The sequence below is a fragment of the Schistocerca americana genome, chromosome X (genome assembly GCF_021461395.2).
Source record: "Schistocerca americana isolate TAMUIC-IGC-003095 chromosome X, iqSchAmer2.1, whole genome shotgun sequence".
Lineage (NCBI taxonomy): Eukaryota > Metazoa > Arthropoda > Insecta > Orthoptera > Acrididae > Schistocerca > Schistocerca americana.
This window is the reverse complement of record NC_060130.1, coordinates 169,305,930-169,333,237: the sequence shown is the minus strand read 5'-3', so window position 1 is coordinate 169,333,237 and position 27,308 is coordinate 169,305,930. Positions and strand designations below refer to the sequence as shown.

Sequence of the window (27,308 nt, the reverse complement as noted above, 5' to 3'; positions counted from 1 at the left end):
CGCATCATGCAAGACGTTTAAATTTACTACTTCGTTGCCAGTAACTTTATTCGCAACGTATTTCGCAGACAGTAAGCACAGATACCGCTTGAAGTACCTGCAAAATTATATCTCTTTACAGCAGAAAGCTGAGGGGATACGACCTTATAAACATCGAGCTGCGTGAAAATGAAACTCCAAGATGCTAGATATACAGGTGAAGTATGTATACAAATACGTATGGATTTTTTTAAATATATGTTAAATATATTTGAGATGTGCGAACGTGGGCAGAGCCACAGATAAAAGCTCACTTAAAGCCCTGGGATGATTTCATCCCAACTTGGTACACATATTAGATACAATCTGGAAAGATATACTGCGGGGGTAGGACTGACCAGCCTCCTATTGGAGTGAGCGTGATAAAGTGGAAAGAGAAGAAAATAGGAGCAGATGGATAGACAGCGAGGGGAGATGAGATGATTGGCACAGGCAGGAGGGAGGAGAAGATGGACAGAGAGAGGGGGTAGGTGTAGATGAACTGATAGAAGATTGGAATAAATACACAAATCTGCAATACTAGTTACTCATTCTTCTATTAGTCCATCTCCTCCACCCCTTCCGTTTGTCCACTTCCTCCACCCCTTATCTCTGTCCAGCTCCTCCATCCCCTCTCTCTGTCCACCTCCTCTATCCCCCATTCTTTGTCCATTTCTCCATCCCATCTCTGTACATCACCTCCACCTCCTTTCTCAATCCATCTCTTCTTCCCTTTCTCCCTCCACTTTCTCCTCCTGTGTCTATTCATCTTCTCCTCCCTCCTGTCTTTGTCTATCTCCCACTCCCCTCTCCCTTTCTGTCTTATTTTGCCCCCCCCCTCTCTGCTCACTTCCCCCTCCTCTTCTCTCTGTCCATTCCCTCATCACACAAAATTCCTCTTTTTGTGTCGTGCAGAGAGTATTGCGCCCTGTTCAACATTGACGCTGGTTCAGAGCAGAGTGCCTGAAGTTTTCGGTATTCTGTCTTTCGTCGCAAACTGTCCCCCACCTGTGTCCTTTCATGCTTCACGTCACGACTTTTTAGACCAATGGGAGTGTTCCTTTCATCTAGTTGAAACTACACCGCCAATTTCAAAGGGAGTACCTTCAAACTGTGCCGTCATCTCGCCACTTCTACTCCTTCCGAGTTTATTTCGGACAATCGGACATTTTGTGCCCACTCCTGATGCCTAAAAGCTACACTTGTACATCACAAGAGCATGCAAGCTCCCCTCGCTTCTAAACTGATACTGTTATTACTCAGCTTAGCCGCGAGTCCATAAAGGGTGGTATATGTGACGTACAGTATAACTGGTCAGCATTTCCACCCGGCATTTGCGAGTGTAAGTGGGACCTTCCTTGATCCGCCTTGGTGGGTCGTGTCGTCGAATTTCCTCCTACCTGTGCGCGGTGCAGCTCTCGTAAATGTCGTCCCGTGCAGATTCCCCATTGGCGCATTGGATGTCTCTGTCGGTGGAAGCTAATTATCTGAAATTGCTGTCGATCAACTTTGGGGTATCTATTTACTCGGAATTAACATTCAGAATGCCGTAATATCACTTTTATTCCTATTAGATCAATAATGAAACAGTCATGTCACCGACTACTCGTAACCAAGAGCATGGCTACCGTCAAACAAGATAGGAAGAGCTCTTAACGCCGACTGCCGACTTTGGCGCCCAGTCCGTATCTTCTACTAGTTTCGTCACAGTTCGTGGATTTCCGATAAAGTTCGTAGTTACTAAGATATGCATTTGTTAATGAACGGGTGTGAATTTTAACGAGGCAAAATTATGATAAATAGTTTTAAACATCCAGAGGCTTCTCCTAGTATTCATGTTGTCATAAATGACTTTAATTATTAAATATAAATAAACAAAATTGGTGACTTTGGCGCCAAGATGGCGGTACTTCCCGTCATGTATATTTCTCAGGCTGACGCTTGTTGCTACGGTCCTGCGCCGAGCCCCACCCCACTACGCGCGACATATGGTCGCTTCGTCACCTAATCAGCCATCGTGGGAAATGCTCTCCGACTCATGGCCGGCTACGGACTACAGCACTTCCTAACTATCGTGAATACATCAGTAAGAGACAATAATTTATTAAAACTGGTAAAAATGTCTTTCTTACGTAAGAGGCATCTTATAAGCACCACAGACCTTTCATGTGATCAGAAAATGCGACTCTATTTAATTGCGTCTCAAGCCTGTTTACATCCGTCTGTAAATACCCCAATGCAATTTCCTAAAGAATTTCTCCGTCGCAGGCAGGGCTTGGCCATCGCCTGCTCCTTTCGATGGACCACCTGGGGCATTCACCGTCTCCCTTGCCACGGGTCACAGCCTGCTAAAAACATTTCACTGTATGTAGGCCGTGGCCGGGCAACCCAAATTTGTCCCAAACACAAGCATCTCTTCCAGCAGCTTTTATTTTTCACCTTTCGCTCATTGAGATGCAGGATTTGGGTTCGGTCTGTTAATACCGTCGAATCGAGTGTCATACCTTTTTGCACAACGTACAGTATATTTTGACAGGCAAATCTGCTGACTGTCACTGAAGTATATCATGGGACATATTATTCTACTCGTTAAGACATACAGAATCTCATCTAAAGTGCGAAATTAACATTCATTCAAGCTGCCACCTTATATATCCGCCTTCTTCCATGTTCAGTTTTGTGCTGGGTCAATCAACAGTTAAAAAATTGATTGAAGTCATTGCAAAATTGTTCTCTACTGCTGAATTTATATAGACCAACTCTCTATTTTAATTTGACATAGCCCAAACAGGTATTCTTTCGGTCTATCTTTGTTTTTCCACCACAACTGATTTACTATATACCACAGATCTGAGTACAAAAGCTAATGTTTTTCCAGATTTTAAAATGTTTTACTAGTTTTCCGACTTAATAATTTTTTTTAATATGAAGCCTTTTCTTTCTGTTCTATGGTTGTCTATACTTTTAATTTTAAATTTAAACACAATAGACATTCTCTTTCAATTTATGTACTGTATATTTGCATCTGACTTTAATGCAAATTTGTGCCAGTCATAATTTTTAAATTTGAGAAGAAATTTTATTTGACATCAAGATTTATGTTAAATGATGATGGAGATATACTGAAGTTGAAGAAACCTACATTTAAGATTACCCTCCCTTTTTCAGCACTTATGTCTTATTCTCAACCTCACTTTCTGTGTTTATTGGTAGCTTCTATAGCAATTATAATTCAAGGAAGTTTCATCCGTTACAATAATTTCTTAAATCATCTTATATTTAGAAGTACCATTTCCATAACTTCACAAGCACAATCCCATTATTTTTTTCATTCAACATCACAAACATGGTCATATCACCCAAAAATCTTAAATTTATGCATTATAACTTTACCTAAGAAATAAATTATTCATTGGCTTTTACAAAAATATTAAATCCCTATTCCTAATAATTACCCTGTAATCATCAAACCAACTTCATCAAATTGCAAATTATTTTTGTACATAACCTATACATCAACAAACACGTTATATACAAAAATCTTAGCATCAAAAGACGATATCAACACCTGATTTTCTTAACCTAGTTATGTTGTCAGAATACGAAACACAGAAAAAAATTTCATTTATCTGTCAAGGTTAAGAGAAATTCAAAAGTATTGTTAGCAAAAAATCTGTTTCTTACACAAAATTCTTCAAAAATTATATATTTTTAAGCTGGCCGCTGTGGCCGAGTGGTTCTAGGCGCTTCAGTCCGGAACCGCGCCGCTGCTACACCCACAGGTTCGAATCGTGCCTCGGGCATGGATGAGTGTGATGTCCTTAGGTTAGTTAGGTTTAAGTAGTTCTAAGTCTGGGGGACTGATAACCTCAGATGTTAAGTACCATAGTTCTTAGAGCCATTTGAACCATTTTTATATATATTTAAACAATAACCAACTCTTTGTGTCCACAACTTTTTCAATTTAACCAGATACATGTTATTATGTCGTTCCTCTTCTATCTTCCATGTGATTCATTGAAGTTGTCATCCTCACCTTCATGTGCCTCGATGTGTCTTCTATGAGTATGGAATGACGGTCGGCAGGGAGAAAAGCTACACAAGGTTTGCGAGTACTGTGAATGCTTGATTGCCTTCATTCCATTTCGCATGTACCCATGGCGAAATTATATTGAAGATCTATTATTAGCAGTATAAAAACTTATATTCTTCGTCAATCCTCGAATCTTTATGCCAATCCATCGTTGGTTAATTCGTCTCCCGCTTCCTGTACGAATAGTCGTCTCTCATCTCTCGGTGATACGTTTGAAAGTGTTGCGATATGCCATAAGGAATATATTGGACATTTGTATTGTTAGAACAGTTAAAAAATGGGTTTTTCTTTTGGTAAGTAGATGCAATAATGCTCTTATATAGGAAGAGATTTAGAAAGTTTTCTTGATTTCTTTTGGTCCAGAACTTCTTTCTTCCTAATCTTCTGCATTGAATCCTGTTTTCTTGTTGCATCTTGCTATCTTCTCACGTGTGTCTTCGTTCTTCTCTGAACCGGGACTTGGGATTTAAGACCTGCTTAACATATTTATTGTACAATTCTTATAGTATTGTGCATCCCTCATTGTATGAGCTTGCTCTTCAGGATAGATTGGACATCCGTCCATCGCTTCCCTTGATTATCCCCCTGAGTGTTCAGGAAATGTTCCGCCATCCTGTACCTTGGATTACAGAAACGCGCCTCTTCTTCTTCCGGTGAATTCAAACACTTGTTTGTCACTGATGTAACACATACGCCTCCATTCCAGTTTGGTGGACATCCATCATATCTCCATATGCTGCTCTAAACAGTTTGTGACATAAGTGGTAAGTATCTATCACTTTAGCAGAACTGTTGTTATGAAGATCGCGTGTGACTTCCACATGAATAAAGATCGCGTCATGTCGGCTCTATCCAGGTTTTGTCGTAGATCCCCATACTTTTCCACAGAGGTGTTATCCTCTTGGACAGTTGCCCCCAAAAAGGCATTTACACACATAGTGTTGCTTTCTTTCACGCCTAACTGCTCTACCCAGTTTTTCCATTTTTCTGACCATGATGACACTGCATTCTTCTTTATGACTTCGGGTATAATACAACATTTTGAACACCCTTGTTCGTCTTGCACCCCAAATTTTTCTAGTTTACATATTATTACCACCTATTTTAGTTTTTGGGTTGCTCTACCAATCTTTATCAAAGCAAAAATTGTCATTAACCCCTTCTCCCTTAAGATACATCACAAACTATACAAATACTAAACTACTAAGAGAATTTACAAAAGTTCTCTATTAAAAAGTATACATAAGTTTCACCTTATTAAATCTCTTCATAACTTTACATCTCTTTTAAGAGATCAATATCTTTTATCCCCATTCTACATGTACACTTTCTTATTTCTTTTCACTATTAGTATAAATTTAACGGTTTCCTCAGCTTCATCACAAGTAATAGTAAGAGTGAAATTGATGGTGATGAAGTTTACTGTATTATTCTGTCCCTTTTTTTCTAACTACAGGAACATCATACTATAAAACTCCGCACCTTGACTCCAACTCTGGATACTTTTTCTCTGCAATTCCTTCTTTGCGGCATAAGCTGTAACAGAACTTCAAAATACAATATGTACGTCTGCTTCCTGGCTCCCTTTAAAAACTTTCTCCATTGTCCAATTCCATTGTTCTAGAGTCTGTACTTTTATCATTTATAGTTATCCCACCTCCTTCTTACAAACAGTAAACTTTTATATTACTTTTTCCCTCTGTCTTACTCTTCCTTATTGAAATCATCCCTGTGTCAAACTCACATCCCTCTTTCTACATACCTCAAAGAAATAACATGTTTCTCGCTTTCCTTAATCATTCAGCTCTCCCTCTTAATTCTTATCTCCTAACAACCTCTTACATCAATTTCCCTAACATCTCCTTTTAACATTAACTTGTGGTAACTTCCACAAATTATAAATACTTCTCATACTCTCATAAATGTCTCCTCAACAAAATGTTCACGGAACAAACCACAAATAAATACTTCCTTCTTAGACAATACTAAACACACACAATTTCATGGCTTCTTTCCGTCCACAAAATCAACTTCTTTCTACTTTACGCTACATTTTAAGAGAGAATCTACTACCATTTCGTCAAACTACCCACATGCTAATCTCTATCTTTCTCCTTTCTTCCTACTCATTTCCCATAACACATTTCCTCTTCAGAATGATTACTTTAGTTCTTACTTTACTGTTCTTCCTTCACAACTATCTTTTTGATACACTGAGAAAGTTAACCAATTTATTTTAATGAGATAAGTACAAAATATTTTATTTGTATGCATTTTCTTAACTTCCCTAGTTTTTTACTTCTACATTTTTCTTTCATTGGAATTTGGATATCTGAGACATCTAATTTTTCTTCTGTTTTACCCTTTATACAATTTCAAGTGACTCACATGGTGCAAGCCTAATGATTTTCCTGTTTTTGGGTTAATCAGTTCGACTGCATTATCATGAACCACCTTACTTACCTCCATAGGGCCTTTATATACCGGAAAGAATTTATGGTTTTCATGTTTTTTCTTGCTAGAGAGAGATGGTGGGTTTTCACAAGTGCTTTTGTCCTAGTGAAACTACTCATGAGGTTGCCGTTTTGTGTGCCCGGTTCTTTCAACACTCCTGGGAATGGAAAAAAGAACACATTGACACCGGTGTGTCAGACCCACCATACTTGCTCCGGACACTGCGAGAGGGCTGTACAAGCAATGATCACACGCACGGCACAGCGGACACACCAGGAACCGCGGTGTTGGCCGTCGAATGGCGCTAGCTGCGCAGCATTTGTGCACCGCCGCCGTCAGTGTCAGCCAGTTTGCCGTGGCATACGGAGCTCCATCGCAGTCTTTAACACTGGTAGCATGCCGCGACAGCACGGACGTGAACCGTACGTGCAGTTGACGGACTTTGAGCGAGGGCGTATAGTGGGCATGCGGGAGGCCGGGTGGACGTACCGCCGAATTGCTCAACCCGTGGGGCGTGAGGTCTCCACAGTACATCGATGTTGTCGCCAGTGGTCGGCGGAAGGTGCACGTGCCCGTCGACCTGGGACCGGACCGCAGCGACGCACGGATGCACGCCAAGACCGTAGGATCCTACGCAGTGCCGTAGGGGACCGCACCGCCACTTCCCAGCAAATTAGGGACACTGTTGCTCCTGGGGTATCGGCGAGGACCATTCGCAAACGTCTCCATGAACCTGGGCTACGGTCCCGCACACCGTTAGGCCGTCTTCCGCTCACGCCCCAACATCGTGCAGCCCGCCTCCAGTGGTGTCGCGACAGGCGTGAATGGAGGGACGAATGGAGACGTGTCGTCTTCAGCGATGAGAGTCGCTTCTGCCTTGGTGCCAATGATGGTCGTATGCGTGTTTGGCGCCGTGCAGGTGAGCGCCACAATCAGGACTGCATACGACCGAGGCACACAGGGCCAACACCCGGCATCATGGTGTGGGGAGCGATCTCCTACACTGGCCGTACACCACTGGTGATCGTCGAGGGGACACTGAATAGTGCACGGTACATCCAAACCGTCATCGAACCCATCGTTCTACCATTCCTAGACCGGCAAGGGAACTTGCTGTTCCAACAGGACAATGCACGTCCGCATGTATCCCGTGCCACCCAACGTGCTCTAGAAGGTGTAAGTCAACTACACTGGCCAGCAAGATCTCCGGATCTGTCCCCCATTGAGCATGTTTGGGACTCGATGAAGCGTCGTCTCACGCAGTCTGCACGTCCAGCACGAACGCTGGTCCAACTGAGGCGCCAGGTGGAAATGGCATGGCAAGCCGTTCCACAGGACTACATCCAGCATCTCTACGATCGTCTCCATGGGAGAATAGCAGTCTGCATTGCTGCGAAAGGTGGATATACACTGTACTAGTGGCGACATTGTGCATGCTCTGTTGCCTGTGTCTATGTGCCTGTGGTTCTGTCAGTGTGATCATGTGATGTATCTGATCCCAGGAATGTGTCAATAAAGTTTCCCCTTCCTGGGACAATGAATTCACGGTGTTCTTATTTCAATTTCCAGGAGTGTATAAATTCCAGTGCCTTGTGGTCAGTAAACACATTGGTTTTTCTACCAAACAGGAAGTATCTGAACCCACGAAGCCCCTATACTACTGCCAAGGCTTCCAACTCTGTGATCGAGTAATTTCTCTCACATTTGGTAAGTACTCAACTAGCGAAAGCTATTGTCTTTCTTATCCACTTTCCGTTTTCTTCATATTGTTTAAATAATACCATCCCTAACCCAGCTTTAGCACCGTCGGTCGCCATGCAGAATTCTTTCATTAAATTGGGTTGCACTAAAACTGGGGTCATTGCCAATGACGTGTTTAGTTGTTGGAATTCCTGTTCTGCTTGGGCATCCCATACCCAGGGCAGCGTTTTAATAGTTAACGTGCATAAACCTGGGGTAGCAAGGGTTTCTATCAAAATGAACTTTTTGTAGAAGTTAATGAGCTGCAAGAAGCCACGCAATGTCTTTCTGTTGTACAGAGTACCTAAATTTTGTATTGCTTGCAGTTTGCTAGGGCTAGGTTCATTTCCCTGTTCAGTAAAAATATGGCCTAAAAACTCAAACTTTTTTTCCCAAAAACAGGACTTCACTATGTTCACAGTTGCTCCTTGTTACTTTAATGTCCTTAGCATTTTATTGAGCACCTCATTTTGAAGTTTCCATGACAGTTCATCTACTAATGTGTCATCGACATAACAGGTGAGACACTGTTGGAGTCCTTCATCCAATACAGTTCCTAAACCTCTTATAAAGGCAGCAGAGGATATGTTCAGTCCGAGAGGGAGACTTTTGAACTGATAACATCCTCCAAATGCGATAAAAGCCGTATACTTTCTACATTAGTTCTATTTGCCAAAAACTAGACCTCAAATCTAAGGAAGAGAAAATATTGGCTTCAAAGAACTTTGTTAAAGCTCTTCCAATTTTTCTGGACGATCGGTTCCAGGAATGATAATGGAATTTATCTGTCACCCATCAATGACCAACCTAATACATCCATCCTTCTTATTCACAATTAGCAATTGACTGTTGTATGATGTCCTAACCGCCGTCTGCTTCACGTCTACTGTGCAGCGAGCTACCTTAATTTAAGTATTAACTGTATTTTTCTTACGTGGCACTTCTTCTTCCGTGTGTTTTTGCTTTTAGGAAGCTTTATTTGTCGAGTGCTATTAATAGTGTTCCGTAGATTTCGTGTTTGTTTTGAATACAGTCAGAGAGTCCCTTTAGTCAACCATAGTGCCAGTAGTGCTAGTGTTTGTTTTCAATACAGTCAAGAGACAGGTAGTGCTATTTTCTTTGTTTTCTACAAGAACTGGCTAGCAATCACAGTTTAGTCAATAGTCAGCCGCCTTTAGTGGCTAATTGGCTAATGTGGCTCTGAGCACTATGGGACTTAACTACTGTGGTCATCAGTCCCCTAGAACTTAGAACTACTTAAACCTAACTAACCTAAGGACATGACACACATCCATGCCCGAGGCAGGATTCGAACCTGCGACCGTAGCAGTCGCGCGGTTCCAGACTGCGCGCCTAGAACCGCTAGACCACCACGGCCGGCCGCCTTTAGTGAACTAGCAGTCTAGTTAAAAGTTGATTAACTCTCTTCAGTAAATTGATTCCTTAGGATGGACAGGATGTGTGACTGCTGTGTACTGACGCAGGAGGAGCTGGCCACTGTTCGCGAACAGCTGAACGTGTTGATGGCCGCGGTCAGCCGTCTTCAGGCTGCTGCCTCGGAGTGTAGCGGCAGTGGGGAGTCTGGTGCGTCGCAAGGTACACCCCAGGTGTTACATGCTTCACCCACTGTCCCTGCTGTCGAGACATCTTCGCGGGTACCGGGCGCGGTTGGGCCACCCTCTCCCCAAGGGGAGTGGCGGGTTCAGCGGCGTTCGCGGCGCACGAGGCGGAGGGTAAATGTGGAGGCTGGCCGTGTGGCATCGCCCGCTCTGCCTGTGAGTGGACATGTGGCTGCTCCTTCAGCAAGGTCCGAGTAGGCACACGGGGGGGAGGGGTTTATTAGTTATTGGGAGCTCCAACGTTAGGCGGGTGATGGAGCCCCTTCGGGAAATAGCGAAAAGGTCGGGGAAGAAAGCCAGTGTTCACTCTGTCTGCTTGCCGGGGGTCTCATCCGAGATGTGGAGGAGGCCCTACCGGCGGCGATAGAGAGCACTGGGTGCACCCGACTGCAAATTGTTGCTCATGTCGGCACCAATGACTCCTGCCGTCTGGGTTCAGAGGTCATCCTCAGTTCGTACAGGCGGTTGGCGGAATTGGTGAAGGCGGAAAGCCTCGCTCGCGGGGTGGAATCAGAGATAACTATTTGTAGTATCGTTCCCAGAACCGATCGCTGTCCTCTGGTTTGCAGCCGAGTGGAAGGCTTAAGCCAGAGGCTCAGACGATTCCGCGGAGATCTGGGGTGCAAATTTCTCGACCTCCGCTATCGGGTGGAGAAATGTAGGGTCCCCCTGAATAGGTCAGGCGTTCACTACACGCCGGAAGCGGCTACAAGGGTAGCGGAGTACGTGTGGAGTGCACATGGGGGTTTTTTAGGTTAGAGAATTCCCTCCCTAGGCCCGACAAGACGCCTCCTAAGACGCGGCAAGGTAGAAGTAGGCAAAATGCAACAGGGAATAACAATATTAATGTGCTAATAGTAAACTGCAGGAGCGTCTATAGAAAGGTCCCAGAACTGCTCTCATTAATAAACGGTCACAACGCCCATATAGTACTAGGGACAGAAAGTTGGCTGAAACCAGACGTAAACAGTAATGAAATCCTAAACTCAGATTGGAATGTATACCGCAGAGACAGGCTGGACAGTGAATGGGAGGCGTGTTTATAGCGATAAGAAGTGCAATAGTATCGAAGGAAATTGACGGAGTTCCGAAATGTGAAATAATTTGGGTGAAGGTCACGGTTAAAGCAGGCTCAGACATGGTAATTGGATGTCTTTATAGGCCCCCTGGCTCACCAGCTGTTGTGGCTGAGCACCTGAAGGATAATTTGGAAAATATTTCGAGTGGATTTCCCCACCATGTTATAGTTCTGGGTGGAGATTTTAATTTGCCGGGTATAGACTGGGAGACTCAAACGTTCATAACGGGTGGCAGGGACAAAGAATCCAGTGAAATTTTTTATAGTGCTTTATCTGAAAACTACCTTGAGCAGTTAAACAGAGAACCGACTCGTGGCGATAACATATTAGACCTTGTGGTGACAAACAGACCTGAACTATTTGAAACAGTTAACGCAGAACAGGGAATCAGCGATCATAAAGCGGTTACGGCATCGATGATTTCAGCCGAAAATAGAAATATTAAAAAAGGTATGAAGATATTTCTGTTTAGAAAAAGTGACAAAAAGCAGATTACAGAGTACCTGACGGCTCAACACAAAAGTTTTGTCTCAAGTACAGATAGTGTTGAGGATCAGTGTACAAAGTTCGAAACCATCGCACAATATGCGTTAGATAAGTAGGTACCAAGCAAGATCGTAAGAGATGGAAAAGAGCCCCCATGGTACAACAACCGAGTTAGAAAACTGCTGCGGAAGCAAAGGGAACTTCACAGCAAACATAAACATAGCCAAAGCCTTGCAGACAAACAAAAATTACGCGAAGCGAAATGTAGTGTGAGGAGGGCTATGCGAGAGGTGTTCATTGAATTCGAAAGTAAAGTTCTATGTACTGACTTGGCAGAAAATCCTAAGAAATTCTGGTCTTATGTCAAAGCCGTAGGTGGATCAAAACAAAATGTCTAGACACTCTGTGACCAAAATGGTACTGAAACAGAGGATGACAGACTAAAGGCCGAAATACTAAATGTCTTTTTCCAAAGCTGTTTCACAGAGGAAGACTGCACTGTAGTTCCTTCTCTAGATTGTCGAATAGATGACAAAATGGTAGATATCGAAATAGACGACAGAGGGATAGAGAAACAATTAAAATCGCTCAAAAGAGGAAAGGCCGCTGGACCTGACGGGATACCAGTTCTATTTTACACAGAGTACGCGAAGGAACTTGCCCCCCTTCTTGCAGCGGTGTACCGTAGGTCTCTAGAAGAGCGTAGCGTTCCAAAGGATTGGAAAAGGGCACAGGTCATCCCCGTTTTCAAGAAGGGACGTCGAACAGATGTGCAGAACTATAGACCTATATCTCTAACGTCGATCAGTTGTAGAATTTTGGAACACGTATTATGTTCGAGTATAATGACTTTCCTGGAGACTAGAAATCTACTCTGTAGGAATCAGCATGGGTTTCGAAAAAGACGGTCGTGTGAAACCCAGCTCGCGCTATTCGTCCACGAGACTCAGAGGGCCTTAGACACGGGTTCACAGGTAGATGCCGTGTTTCTTGACTTCCGCAAGGCGTTCGACACAGTTCCCCACAGTCGTTTAATGAACAAAGTAAGAGCATATGGACTATCAGACCAATTGTGTGATTGGATTGAGGAGTTCCTAGATAACAGAACGCAGCATGTCATTCTCAATGGAGGGAATCTTCCGAAGTAAGAGTGATTTCAGGTGTGCCACAGGGGAGTGTCATGGGACCGTTGCTGTTCACAATATACATAAATGACCTGGTGGATGACATCGGAAGTTCACTAAGGCTTTTTGCAGATGATGCTGTGGTGTATCGAGAGGTTGTAACAATGGAAAATTGTACTGAAATCCAGGAGGATCTGCAGCGAATTCACGCATGGTGCAGGGAATGGCAACTGAATCTCAATGTAGACAAGTGTCAGCAACTGGAAGCAGTTAATTCCATAAATTATCTGGGAGTACGCATTAGGAGTGATTTAAAATGGAATGGCCACATAAAATTAATCGTCGGTAAAGCAGATGCCAGACTGAGATTCATTGGAAGAATTCTAAGGAAATGCAATCCGAAAACAAAGGAAGTAGGTTACAGTACGCTTGTTCGCCCACTGCTTGAATACTGCTCAGCGGTGTGGGATCCGTACCAGATAGGGTTGATAGAAGAGATAGAGAAGATCCAACGGAGAGCAGCGCGCTTCGTTACAGGATCACTTAGTAATCGCGAAAGCGTTACGGAGATGATAGATAAACTCCAGTGGAAGACTCTGCAGGAGAGACGCTCAGTAGCTCGGTACGGGCTTTTGTTAAAGTTTCGAGAACATACCTTCACCGAAGAGTCCAGCAGTATATTGCTCCCTCCTACGTATATCTCGCGAAGAGACCATGAGGATAAAATCAGAGAGATTAGAGCCCACACAGAAGCATACAGACAATCCTTCCTTCCACGAACAATACGAGACTGGAATAGAAGGGAGAACCGATAGAGGTACTCAGGGTACCCTACGCCACACACCGTCAGGTGGCTTGAAGAGTATGGATGTAGATGTAGATGTAGATGTAGATGTAGGCTGAAGTTTCAAGAATGTTATCATCTAGCATCTTGTGTGATTCTAAAAATACTTGTCTTCGGTAACACAGTGGTATAGTATAAGGCGGTACTCTAAATGGCTTGTGATCTCTAACCTTGAATTCGTATTGAAACATTTCAATGGCACCTGGTTTTGGTAGAAACATTTCGACATTTTGCCACAATACCCACTCTAATTCGGCTTTGTCTGTTTCTGAAATAGCCCTTACCTTTAGCAATTTATTATCTATTTCTTGATGAATTTCCACCATTACTTCATCATCTGCGGGTATTGTTTCTTCCACCCATCTATACCATATGAACTACCATGTCTCATGTGTAGTTGCTATTGATTCAACCAATCATAATCCATACTATCCGATGCTGATATCATGGCTGATATCGGTGATTACAAAGGTCTAGCCACTAGCATGTCATTATTTAACTGTGTAGTTATAAGGCATGCTGAAAAGTCATGCCTTCAAACTTTTTGTGTGAAAGCTTAAATTTTTTAAACAATAGAAACATTATTAACATTCTACAGGGTCTTCAAAACGTCTCTCGACAGTGCTGTATGATTGTTAGCCATGCGTGCTGTATGCCGCAGTGAATATACCGAAATGAAACTCAGTCAAATACAAGTTATTAATTTATTGAATATTCATTTTTACTTACAAAGTTTCACATTAAATGTTGAAAGTGTCCCCCCTGTTCAATTCGTCTAATCACGTTTCCAATCACAAACTGTCACATTTCCTCTGTAAAAGAAGCAGTGAAAGTGGATATTGCATTTTTCAATTCATCGATGGATTTTGGACGGTTTTTAGAAACAGTGGCTTTCGCTGCACCCCAGAAGAAAAAAATCAGGTGGTGTTAGGTCAGGCGATCGTGGAGGCCAAAGTCCCTGTGAAATTATGCGCTCACCAAAAACATCAGCAAGCAGTGACATTGAAACGCGAGCTGTAAGCGTGGTTGCATTGTTGAAAATAACCGTCCAGTATTTCACTTAACACAAGTTCTCCTATGAATGGGAACAGAATATCACTGCAGCATCGTTGTGCGTTTATTCTTTCGTTGAAAAATATGGGACCCACAATCCAACATCTAGAAATTGCAATCCAAACTCCTATTTTCACAGAATGAAGTGTTCCTCATGAATACACGGTGGATTTGCAGTACTCCACATACGAGAATTTTGCGAGTTCATGTACCCGGATAAATAAAACCACGCCTCATCAGTGAAAAACGTTTCATTAAGAATATCCCTTCCATTTTGTTGAATGAAATTTTTTAACCATTGACAATAATGCAGTCTCTTTCCATGATCAGTATTTTTCAGTTCTTACACGACTGTCACTTTATATGGAAAAAGTTCTAATTTTTTCCTTACAACTGTGTGGGCCGCTCCGACACTAACATCGATTTCCTGGGCGAGTTTTCCTACTGATTTGTTTGGACTCATGGACATTTTATCGGAAATATCCAGTAGCTTATCCTCAGACAAAACGCTAGGACGACCACTTCTCGGTGCATCTGTCGCTGAACCCGTACATCGAAATTTCTTAATCAAATCTCTCACAGTATCACGATGTGGGAGTGTTGTCTCCAGGAAAACTGAATTAAATGTTTGACAAACTGAAACTGTGTATTTACCGCCAGCTTTAAACACTTGATCGGCTAAAAACACACGTTCTTCAATGGTTAGCACTTTAAGAGTGCCAAAAACGAAACAAACGAACAAAGGAACTAAACTTAAACGTTCACATCAACACGTAACGATACACACCAACGATACTACTGACTCTGGCTGAGATAAACGAAACAGTGGAATGTTGGGAGAGTCCACTTAAAGGGAAGTAGCCAACCAAATCGCGCCTGTATGGAGGGTAACCAATGACAATGAGCCCAAGGCGTCGGATTGTTGCAAATGTTGCAGCACTCGTCTGTGTTCTGGCATTGTCATGTGTGGACGAACTGTCTGACTTAGAAACTCGGTTCCAGCATGTTGTTTCTTACGCACTGACACATTTTACATTACACACCGAGATGTTACACACAATTCGGAGCCCTCTAGCGGCAGTGTGGTGCAAATACGCTTTCGCATAAGGAATTCGGAAGCATTACTTTTCAGCACGTTCTCGTAATTGCATGTCCCATATTTGTTCTGTAGTACGAATCTTATAGATACTTGAAAGACCCTTAAGGCTTATGGCTGTCAGCCCCTGGAGGTTCCTGGGGGAGACTAGTTCTAAAGATTAGGCCGCTTGGAGAAGGGAATGGCGTCCCAGGCACTGGCCACCAAGTACAGATTTACAGGTCCCATATTGTTTGCTTCACCTCATCTGCCCTATTCTCTGCTACGCCCATCCCGCCTGGATCTCTGCCCCTTCTACCTTTTACAAATCCCTTCAAATCCTGGAACGCCATTCACTCCACTTCGCATATAGCATCCGCCTCCCCTCCCTCACGCGCATCCTGTATGACCTCATTCCATTCCCACACCTCCTCCTTTTCCTCGAATGGATACGGATCCTCTACACCTCCCCTTCACCCACTTGTCTCTCCCATCCTTTCCCACCCCCGTCCACTGCCACACCTGTATTCTCACGTCCCACCTCCTCTCCATCTCTCCACTCCCCATACCCTCGCCCAAGGTGGTTTCTGCCAACTCCCCCTCCCTGATGATGCCCTCATCCCCTCCATCTACCCCTCCTACTTTAATCCTTCCCTTCCACCCCCTGTGTTTTACCCAAGGGCACCATCTCTCCCTTCTCTCCCTCCTCCCTTCCTCCCTCCCTCCTCTCCCGCCAGGCTTCCCCTACCCCCTACCTTCTTTCCTCCCCCTCCCCTCTCCTCTTCCACTGGAATCCACACTCTCCCCTTTCCCTCCTCCCCCACCTTTTCCCCTTTGACAGTTCCCCAGACTCGCACACGAACTCGTAATATCTGTGGCCGAAGAGCGGCGTACTTTTGCCGCTGCCAGCCTACCTCATATAAGGTATTAAAATGACAATAAGGAAAAACAAAAAAAAATTGCTTCGGTGCCAGCAAGGCGCGTGCGGCCAGGATTTCACAAACTACAGACACATGCTGGGCAGTCTCAGACGTTTTCTAAATAGTCCAGTATACTGAGCTATGCTGCTTATAAGACCTTTCCGCTCAGAGAGCAGCTTCGTGGATTTTTTTTCCGCGAATTAAACTTATCTTAGCCGGCCGTGGTGGCCGAGCGGCTCTAGGCGCTTCAGTCCAGAACCGCGCGAGTGCTACGGTCGCAGCTTCGAATCCTGCCTCGGGCATGGATGTGTGTCATGTCCTTAGGTTAGTTAAGTTTAAGTAGTTCTAAGGTCTAAGGGACTGATGACCTCAGATGTTAAGTCCCATAGTGCTCAGAGCCAAAACTTATCTTAGAAACTGGAGTGAGACAGGCTGGCGGGGATATACTAGTCTCTACATTCTCGTGGGAAGCCCAGCAGCTTTTTATTGTTACAAGTTTTTTTTCTTGTCCTTAAGGACAGCCAGGAATCACTCAACATTGGAGAGAATTTCTCTCCCTCTCAAGTTGGGAAAGTAGCTAATTAAGCGATCTCAAGGAAAAACCTTGAGTGGGAGTTCAGGACGTGGTGTTTTTAGAAAATTCTGCCACAGGTAAATGGCTGAGAAGTGGTAGTTGGAATCTTAGTTTTCTCAGATTGTTCATCAAACCAATCGCGAACAGCTGTGGCCCAGTGCTATGACGCATTGTCATTCATAAAAATTCCATCGTTGTTTGCGAACATGAAGTCCATGAACGGCTGAAAATGGTCTCAAAGTAGACGAATATAACCATTTCTAGTCACTGATCGGTTCAGTTTTACCAGAGGACCCAGTCCATTGTTTGTGGACACAGCCCATGCCATTATGGAGCTACCACCAGCCTGCACAGTGCATTGTTGACAACTTGGGTCCATGACATCGTGAGCTCTGCACAACATCCATACCCTATCATCAGCTCTTACCATCTCGGGGCTCATCCTACCAGGCCACGGTTTTCCAGTCATCTAAAGTCCAACCGACATGTTCAAGTGCCTAGAAGCGGGGGTGCAGGCAATGTCAGACTGTTGGCGAAGCCACCCGCGGAGGTCGTCTGCTGCCATAGCCCATTAACGTCAAATTTCGCCAAACTGTTCAAACGGATACGTTCGACATACGTCCTAAATTCATATATGAGTTGACTTCACGCGATGTCGCTTATCTATTAGCACTGATAACTCCACGCAAACGCCGCTACTCTCGGACATTAAGTGATGATCGTCGGCCACTGCCTTATCCGTGGTGACATGTAATGACTGAAATTTGATGTTCTCCTCACACTCTTGACACTGTGGATCGCGCAATATTGAATTCCCTAACAATTTCCGAAACTTAAGGTCCCATGCGTCTAGCTTGAACTACACTACTGGCCATTAAAATTGCTACACCAAGAAGAAATGCAGATGATAAACGGGTGTTCATTGGACAAATATATTATACTAGAGCTGACATGTGATTACATTTTCACGCAATTTGGGTGCATAGATCCTGAGAAATCAGTACCCAGAACAACCACCTCTGGCACTAATAACGGCCTTGATATGCCTGAGCATTGAGTCAAACAGAGCTTGGATGGAGTGTACAGCAACACGATGCCACAGTTGATCAAGAGTAGTGACTGACGTATTGTGACGAGCCTGTTGCTCGGCCACCATTGACCAGACATTTTCAGTTGGTGAGAGATCTGGAGAATATGCTGGCCAGGGCAGCAGTCGAACATTTTCTGTATCCAGAAAAGTCTGTACAGGACCTGCAACATGCGGTCGTGCATTATCCTGCTGATAGGTAGGGTTTCGCAGGGATCGAATGAAGGGTAGAGCCACGGGTCGTAATACATCTGAAATGTAACGTCCACTGTTCAAAGTGCCGTCAATGCGAACAAGACGTGACCGAGACGTGTAACCAATGGTACCCCATACCATCACGCTATGTGTACGCCAGTATGGTGCTGACGAATACACGCTTCCAATGTGCGCCCACCGCGATGTCGCCAAACACGGATGCGACCATCATGATGCTGTAAACAGAACCTGGATTCATCTGAAAAAATGACGTTTTGCCATTGGTGCACCCAGGTTCGTCGATGAGTACACCATCGCAGGCGCTCCTGTCTGTGATGCAGCGTCAAGGGTAACCGCAGCCGTGGTCTCCGAGCTGATAGTCCATGCTGCTGCAAACGTCGTCGAACTGTTGGTGCAGATGGTTGTTGTTTCGCAAACGTCCCCTCTGTTGACTCAGGGATCGAGACGTGGCTGTACGATCCATTTCAGCCACGCGGATTAGATGCCTGTCATCTCGGCTGCTAGTGATACGAGGTCTTTGGGATACAGCATGGCGTTCTGTATTACCCTCCTGAATCTACCGATTCCATATTCCGCTAACAGTCATTGGATCTGGACCAACGCGAGCAGCAATATCGCGATACGATAAATCGCAATCGCGATAGGCTACAATCCGACCTTTATAAAAGTCGGAAACGTGATGGTATGCATTTCTCTTCCTTACACGAGGCATCACAACAACGTTTCACCAGGCAACGCCGGTCAACTGCTGTTTGTGCATGAGAAATCGGTTGGAAACTTTCCTCATATCAGCACGTTGTAGGTGTCGCCACCGGCGCCAACCTTGTGTGGATGTTCTGAAAAGCTAATCATTTGCATATCACAGCATCTTCTTCCTGTCGGTTAAATTTCGCGTCTGTAGCACGTCATCTTCGTGATGTAACAATTTTTATGGCCAGTAGTGTACCATTCTGCGTTCAGAGTCTGTTAATTCTCGTTGGAAACCCTTCCACATGAAGCACCCGAGTACATCTCCGCCAATGTATCGCCCTTTTATACCTTGTGTAGCGATACTGCAGCCATCTGTGTATGTGAATATAGCTATCCCCCAACTGTTGTCGCCTCAGTATATTTTGTCCCATGCAAAACTCACGGCGGGGGCATGTGACACGTTTGAAGGTGTACGTCGGATGGTGTGTCGAGGTCTGTGATCCCTGCAGTGATGGACGAAAAGATTAAACTACGCTCCTGCGACAGGTTCAACCTTCTTTGCTTTCTTTATTTCTATGATCACGAGTAACAGAAGAACAACAGAGAGCTAAGCAACCGTTCATCACTGTCATCCTCCTTCTAACTGACGTTCTTCCTCAGCATCCAGAAGTTGGACGATGGCGACAGGACCTTTGTCAATGATTGCCGCTATGTCGTGACATGCCTAACACAGTGATTTTCTACAGGATGGGAACCGCGCGACCGCTACGGTCGCATGTTCGTTTCCTGCCTCGGGCGTGGATGTGTGTGATGTCCTTAGGTTAGTTAGGTTTAAGTAGTTCTAAGTTCCAGGAGACTGATGACCTCAGAAGTTAAGTCCCATAGTGCTTAGAGCCATTTGAACCATTTTTCTACAGGATGTTCCATTAATCTGAACCATCACCCATAATGTATTGTCCAGAAGCCAAATAAAGTTGCCAACTAAATGTTTTTTAGCTACCAGGTGGACATTAACCACAATGATTACCTTTCATTTGACTTCGTACTTAACGAAGATATGAAAAGCAGTACTTAGTTTTTAAATAACGCCCTATATTTCTCCTCAACACGTGTATCACAATGTACCATTTGCGTAAACGTGACGTTACTAGAAACATAACACAAACCAGACTTTGGCTCTCCTGCAGTAGTACACAGTGAGGTAACGTGGCTCGTCCATTTGTGGAGTTGACAGTAAACAAATGGGAACCCCAGAAAATTGCACATCCACCGTTTTGTCAACAATAATAGTTTTTTTTCTAGACAAAAATTTATTTGCGGTGGTCAAAATAAATAGTACATCCTGTACAAGAATTAATATGAAACTGTAGACCTATGAATGTACCGTTGTTGTTATAATGTATTTAAAAGTTTCGTTACTTGCCATGGCATGTCGTTTTCTAGTTCAATCATGTAATTGACGTCATCACAGGGCGGCATACAGTCACAAACTTTATTCTGCGTTTTAGGATCGATCACCTTGATGAGAGAATCTGAAACATCAGAGAAAAGTGATTTCAAAACAGTCGTAATTACGTCTTCACTCAGTCTGTTCCTTTTTTTTTTCATGTCTCTCGGTAATACGCAATACAAGTGTCTCCATTGTTCGCTAAATTTCGCACAGTTGTACAAGTATTTGTCCCATTGCCATCGGGGAACACTGTTCAGTTTTACATTAAAAGTATTTGTTTCATTGTCATAAGTTACATATGGTGTACACTAACAATAGACATCCAGCTTCAGACATATCGGAAACTTGATTCTGAAAACTCTATTTAGTTTAACGAAATCATTCTATGGTATTTTATGTTCCTGTTATTTACCATGCTGTCAGTCCAGTCGCTCTTTTCAGTAACCCTAAACGAAAAACTCATTTTTTGTTCAAACTATTTTCTATTTGTGCGTTGTTTTAGTTTGATTACAATTGATTTTCAGTCCAAGTTTCAAACTTCCTCTGTTAAGTTCCTATAATCTGTTTCACTCTCCCTCATTCCAGCAATCCATCACCTCGTATTTCTGAAATGGCTTATCATACTTCGTTAAAAACCTCGTATTTCTCAATTTCACCCTTACTCATTCCTTACTTCACATCTCAAATTAGTAGGAGATAACAACCACCACTTAGGCAGTAACCTCAACTAGAAAATTGTAAAGAGGTCATGACCACCTGTACATGCTGCTGTCTGTATAAAAACGTTTTACTGATCGCTAGTTACGACCACATAGATCATCATCAAGTCCATAAAAATCAATCTTATATATTTACATGTTATCCGGATGGTTATTTATTAATGTTATCAGTTTATAGGAAATCGTACGGCTTCACAGCTATAATGATCAAAAGACTTCGGTCACAAACATGAAACGATGAGAAACAATGATTTGCTTTAGTCTACAGTCGTAATTTTTATTATTCCTACTGACAAATGCTTTCTATTTACACAGACGGGAATGGGAAGTGTAACACCATCAACAGCTTGACCGAACGCTATTGAACTGCTACTCCAGTATTAAATTCTCATCCTTATGCGGATTTATTTTCAATACAGAAAAAAATCATTCCTACAGAATGTCAGGCATAGACAGCGAGGTCCTACGTAACATGCGAAGATACTCGTATTTCACCAAAGGACCAGTGTAACTGAAAACGCTTATCCCCTTTGCACGAAACTAGCCCCAACCGCAACATCCTAGGTAACAGTCTATATGCTAGTATGTGATGCTGTAATGTATTCCACCAATACCTAAAAATTAATCCCCCTCCCACCCTTCTCGTCACGAATTAAACCTTACATTATACAGTGCGTCCCAGTAGAAATGGTCAGAATTGAGGATATAACAGAAACGATCATTTGAAACAAAAAACTTCATATGGACGTATGCCATATTCCTAACAGTTTCCGAGATAGGTTCCCAAGATAGAACATATTTAATGTACATTGTTGTTGTTTTATGTGAAATGTGTACAAGTACACCTCAAGCAATGTTCGCCATGCGAGTGTTCATTGGACACTGATACGCGTAGAAAGTCTCCGTATAATGGTTGTTGGATTGTGCTGCACCATCTTAAAAATGTGTTGCTGTTCCTGCACAGGTTGTTCGGAAGAAAAATGGGAGCTTGGAAGAATACGTATATCACCAAATTTGAAAACTGGCAAATACTCGATGGTCATGAATTTGAAGTGTCGGAAAGCGCCGACGTTATTTTTCGACAGGAGCAGAAGCCGTGAACATAAACCATATCTGTATATTCTTCATCAGTGTAGATGCGTGGCATTTTAGCAAGTGCGTGTACAAACACACTTAACGGATGTTTCTCTCTGATATACTCGCTCACAACACACCAGGGACAACTGCACGTTGAAATTGGTAGTTTGATGACAGAAAGACATCTCCAACAAAGAGACAGAAAAGAACGAGGTAGGTTGGGTTAGAATAAATGCCAAAGAGGTAGGGTGGGTAAGCCACATACGTGCGCACTACTAGTCCAAAAACTAATATACGAGTACATTAAATGTGGTCTATCTCGGAACCCATTCGGAAAAAGTATATGTCGCATGAAGTCTTTTGTTTCAAATCAGCTTCCCTGTCCATATCCCTGAATATTTACCAATTCTCCTGGGACACCCTGTACAGAGTCTGGTATAGTCTATTTATCTGATGATACTGGTGCTAATTATGTCACCGTAATCCTACGACGAGAGATAAGAGCAGTTGCACATTCAGGTAATGGACAGTCCCACATTTTTCAAAATATAACAACGCCATCTGCTAAACTCTTCATATCGCAACTAACGTTACCTGGCAACTCTTTAATACATACGGTGAATAATGATGATATTATAACAACCCCCCCGTGAGAACATTAAGAGTTACCGTTGTGGCCCGTATCGATTCTCATTTCATGTGTTTCCATTTCGTCAGTCCACAAATACTCTGTTCTATTCGCAAATCTGCTAAGTACCCAATACGAACTAGTTTCCCAAGCAGGTTTAGTGCAGCACTTTTGATTTCGCAATAACTAGTGTGAAGTTCCCGAGTTTACTGTTTATGGTCACTTGTCAGTTACTATAATGAAAACGGTTTGTTCACCATAGATACTGTTCTGGTCCAGCATACAGTTGTAATATTTCATGAAGTTTTTACATACAGGTATATTGCATCATTTAGAAGGTAAAATGAATGAGTCTTCAGAAAATCCACGGAAAATGAGAAGGCCCAGAAAGCTTCAGAAATTCATTCCAATATTTGGTTATGTGACAACTATGGTCCAGTAACCATTTGAGGCAGTTCTAAGTAAGTTACTACGTAGTACTCGAATATGGATACAACTGCCAGTAAGGTATAGAAAAATGGGCCAGGGCGACTTGTTGGCTTCCTTGATAGCAAACAATGAAATCAAGTGATCAGTTTTGGTTTCCATAGTCCTAGAATTTTGTCTGTATGTTGATGTGACGTTAACCCATCTAAATGCCTACTATATGTGAAAAAATGAGATTGTATCGATTTTCAGATTCCTCCAAAACTAGCAACGTGAGCTAGTTTTCAGGTTGGTAGAAGTCAATGGCATACCTCCGCCAATTAAACCATGCCTTGAAAATAGTGTTGCGGAAAATCTGTCTTTCTTTCTCGAACAGAATTCAGATAGCATTTTCGAACATAATATCTTCATTAAAGCATTGTTTACCGTCGCAGATTGTATATTATATCAAACAGTGCCCATAAACTAATTTCAGGCTTGTAGCAACGTCAGAAAAACTGAAAAGCAATTTCGACACATTCGTGTTGTACAATACAACGTACTCACGTTGTTACATAAAGTTATGACTATAACGAAAATTTGATTTTTAAGTGAAGTTTACATTCTTTCACTTACCAGAATGTTCTCCAAGGCATGTAATCCCTTCAGAATCACATATAGGGAATTTTCCTGGAAAAAAGAAGTGAGAAATGAGACATAACACATCTTATTAGCACGATTCGTGACAAAATATTGGTTCTAGGAACGAAGAAATGGAACTCGTTCAGTACTTAATTTTATTTTTCTCAGACAGTGTGCGTGACTGTACTAAGACAGAAATTTTCTTTTACGTACACATACAATAATTTTATTGATTCGAAACTGTAAGAACAGTATGGATTACTTTGTTATCAGTTTTAACAGAACTAAGAGGAGATTTTTGACAAAACAATACAGATAATTCGGACTTGGAAATAATACTGGTTTCTTTGGTTCCAAAATAAAATGAATTTTCAATTTACGATCAGAGATATTTGTTTTCGTGGACAGTCATTGATTTTGACACACAATCCCTAGATTTTTCTTAGAATTTAAAGCATATATTAGATACCCTATCATAAATTAACCGTTTTGACATCCAAATGTGTCATGGTTTCTCCCCACAACTGTGACGTTAAAACTATATTAACATATCTTCCTTCGACATCCTTAGCTGCAAGATGACAGAATATGTGATAAATGGTCTCTAAGAGAAGTAACTGGTCGATGTATGTAATATGATGAATCGGAAAGTATATAGGAGCATATCTTCATTCATAATTAGATACGAGTTTTTATAGACATTCCATTCGACTTTTATTATGAGTGTGGTAGTAAAACATTTAATCATGAATTAACCACCTCCAACAAGGTTTAAAATAAGTCAGGAATAGCATGAAAGTATTAACCTGGACCGGGTGTCGGTAAAAACTATCGATTCAAGTTGCACTTTGTACGTGAATGTACAAGATTTTGAAACTGCTGTTTCTCTCTAAAGGAGTCTCACATGATGAGAAAAATGTATTAACGTATAATTTAGGTATCACAATAGTTTGCTGCTGTCAATTTCAGCAATATCCTTTTACAGAACATGGAAGTTGAACCTTTTTAATCATATACGAGGGCTATCCACAAAGTACACTACGTTTTGGAATTAAAAATAAATAAAGAATTGGAAATTTTTTTTATTATATACAGATGAAAGCCACACTTAAACACTACTTTTCTACATAGTTGTCATTTAAATTAAGGCACTTATCGTAGCGATGGACGAGCTTGGAAATTCCTTCGTCGTAAAATTCGGCCGCCTGCGCCTTCAACCACGTGGTTACCTCTTTTGGGACAGAAAAGGTGTGATTTTTGTGGATTTCCTGGAAAGAGGCACTACAATAAACTCTCAAAGGTATTTCCAAACTCTGCACAACCTCAGAAGAGGAATACAAAACAAGCGTAGGGGAAAGTTGGGCTCAAAGATCTTGCTGATTCACGACTACACCCGGGCCCACACGGCAAATGCCACTCGTGAAGTTCTCGAATCTTTTAAGTGGGAGTTGTTTCCTCATCCGCCGTACAGTCACGACCTGGCACCGAGCGACTTCCACTTATTCCTAGCAATGAAGAAGTGGTTGGCTATGCAGCGTTTTGATGACGACGCACAGCTTCAAGAAGAGGTAACCACGTGGTTAAAGGCGCAAGCGGCCGAATTTTACGACGAAGGAATTTCCAAGCTCGTCCATCGCTACTATCAGTGCCATAATTTAAATGGCAACTATGTAGAAAAGTAGTATTTAAGTGTGGCTTTCATCTGTATATAATAAAAAAAAAATTCAACACTTTATTTATTTTTAATTCCAAAACGTAATGTACTTTGTGGATAGCCCTCGTATTTATTAAAATACAGATACCTTGTGTTATCTCCCTTATATATTGTAGCACGATCATATTTGACAGTTCGTATTTGCATCGTTTACTCGATCCATCCAATACATAATCCGACAGTTATTTAGTTTCATCTTCCACTGATCATTTTTCACGATAAATCGTAACAATGTGGAGCGAATCACATCGCAAATTAATTTGTATATATGGTTGCATTCTGAACATTTTTGATTTTTTTTGCAAATTTGAGTTAGTACTTCCTATGCACGACATATTGCACATTACAAAAACACAAATTATCTACGAAATATTAGAAATTGTCAACGAGAAACTTCCTCAGTTTGTACTCATACTTTACTATCTGTCAGACAATTTACGTCACTTGATAAGCGATCGAAATATTTTTTTGTAGCATTTTTGCACCCTTTTTTGTTAAAGACAACCTTCATGTGGAGTAATGAATGTTATTTCTCGTTCTGGTATTGGAATTACGTATATCATTGCTCCCTTCGAACTGTATTATTAATGTCAAACTTCATGATGAAATATATATACTGCGAAGCATTAGTCATAATGTCGAAGACCTTAAACGGATGTCTTCAAGATGATCGTTGGTGAGCACCACATATTATTCTTACAACACGTTTTTAAGCAACGAAGGCTTTCTTTCTTAAAGATGGGTTAGCCCAGAACATTATTCAATATGACATTATTGAATGAAAATATGCAAAATACGTCAGCTTACTAATATGTCTCTTCCCAAGATTCGCAGTGACTCTAAGTGGAAATGTGGCTGGACTAAGTTGTTTCAGTAGTTACAAAATGTGCTTTTTCGAGTTTGCTTTCTCATCCATATGGACACCTTCTAACTGCGAAGTTCTTATTTCCTCAGCATGTATTACACTTATCACTGGTATTGTACCCCTAGATGTGCAGAATTGAATATGTTGTCTTTGCAGGAATTGAGGGTGAGACCATTCACAGAAAACCAGTCAATGATGCGTGTAAGAACATTGTTTACCATTTCTTCTTTTTCTGTATGTATGCCTGGATTGATTATAATACTAGTGCCATCGCTAAAAAGAGCTAATTCTGCTCGTTGTATATTAGATGGAAGATGGTTTATATATGAGGAATAGTAGTGGACCTCTCCCTAGCCAGAATTATTGCCGCGGAATATATTGGCAGAATTACTAAGTACCACTTTCCGCATTCTTTTAGCCAGATATGAAATTATCTATTAGTTTGCTATACCATCAATCCCACAGAACGTCAGTTTACCTAGGAGAACAGTTTAACTTGTTCCCCTTAGTAGAACGGGGGTGTAGATCACAGCAGGGTGCAGTGTACTTTTAGCAAAAAAGTTAAGTGTAGGTCAGTACCAAAAGCGAGTAGAAAGAAAGGGTTTTGCTGTTGGAAGTAGCTACACCAGGAGTGTTGGCCAGATGGTACAGGGTAGATTAGGATAAGGGTACCAGGTCACAAGTATTGTGAACACAGGTGCTATCATTAGCCAGTTGACAGAGGGTGGATAGAACT

At 42.3% G+C, this 27,308-nt stretch overlaps 1 protein-coding gene across 1 annotated transcript in view; it reads right to left on the bottom strand.

The window, feature by feature from the left end:
• The window catches only part of LOC124555888 (sodium channel protein Nach-like), a 198,314-nt gene that overhangs the window by 22,212 nt on the left and 148,794 nt on the right, over nt 1–27,308 (bottom strand). The window contains exons 9-10 of the mRNA XM_047129948.1: nt 23,988–24,041; nt 20,496–20,604 (exon numbers count right to left, since the gene is read on the bottom strand). Coding sequence (XP_046985904.1) covers nt 20,496–20,604; nt 23,988–24,041 — 163 coding nt within the window. The remainder of the gene's footprint in view (nt 1–20,495; nt 20,605–23,987; nt 24,042–27,308) is intronic.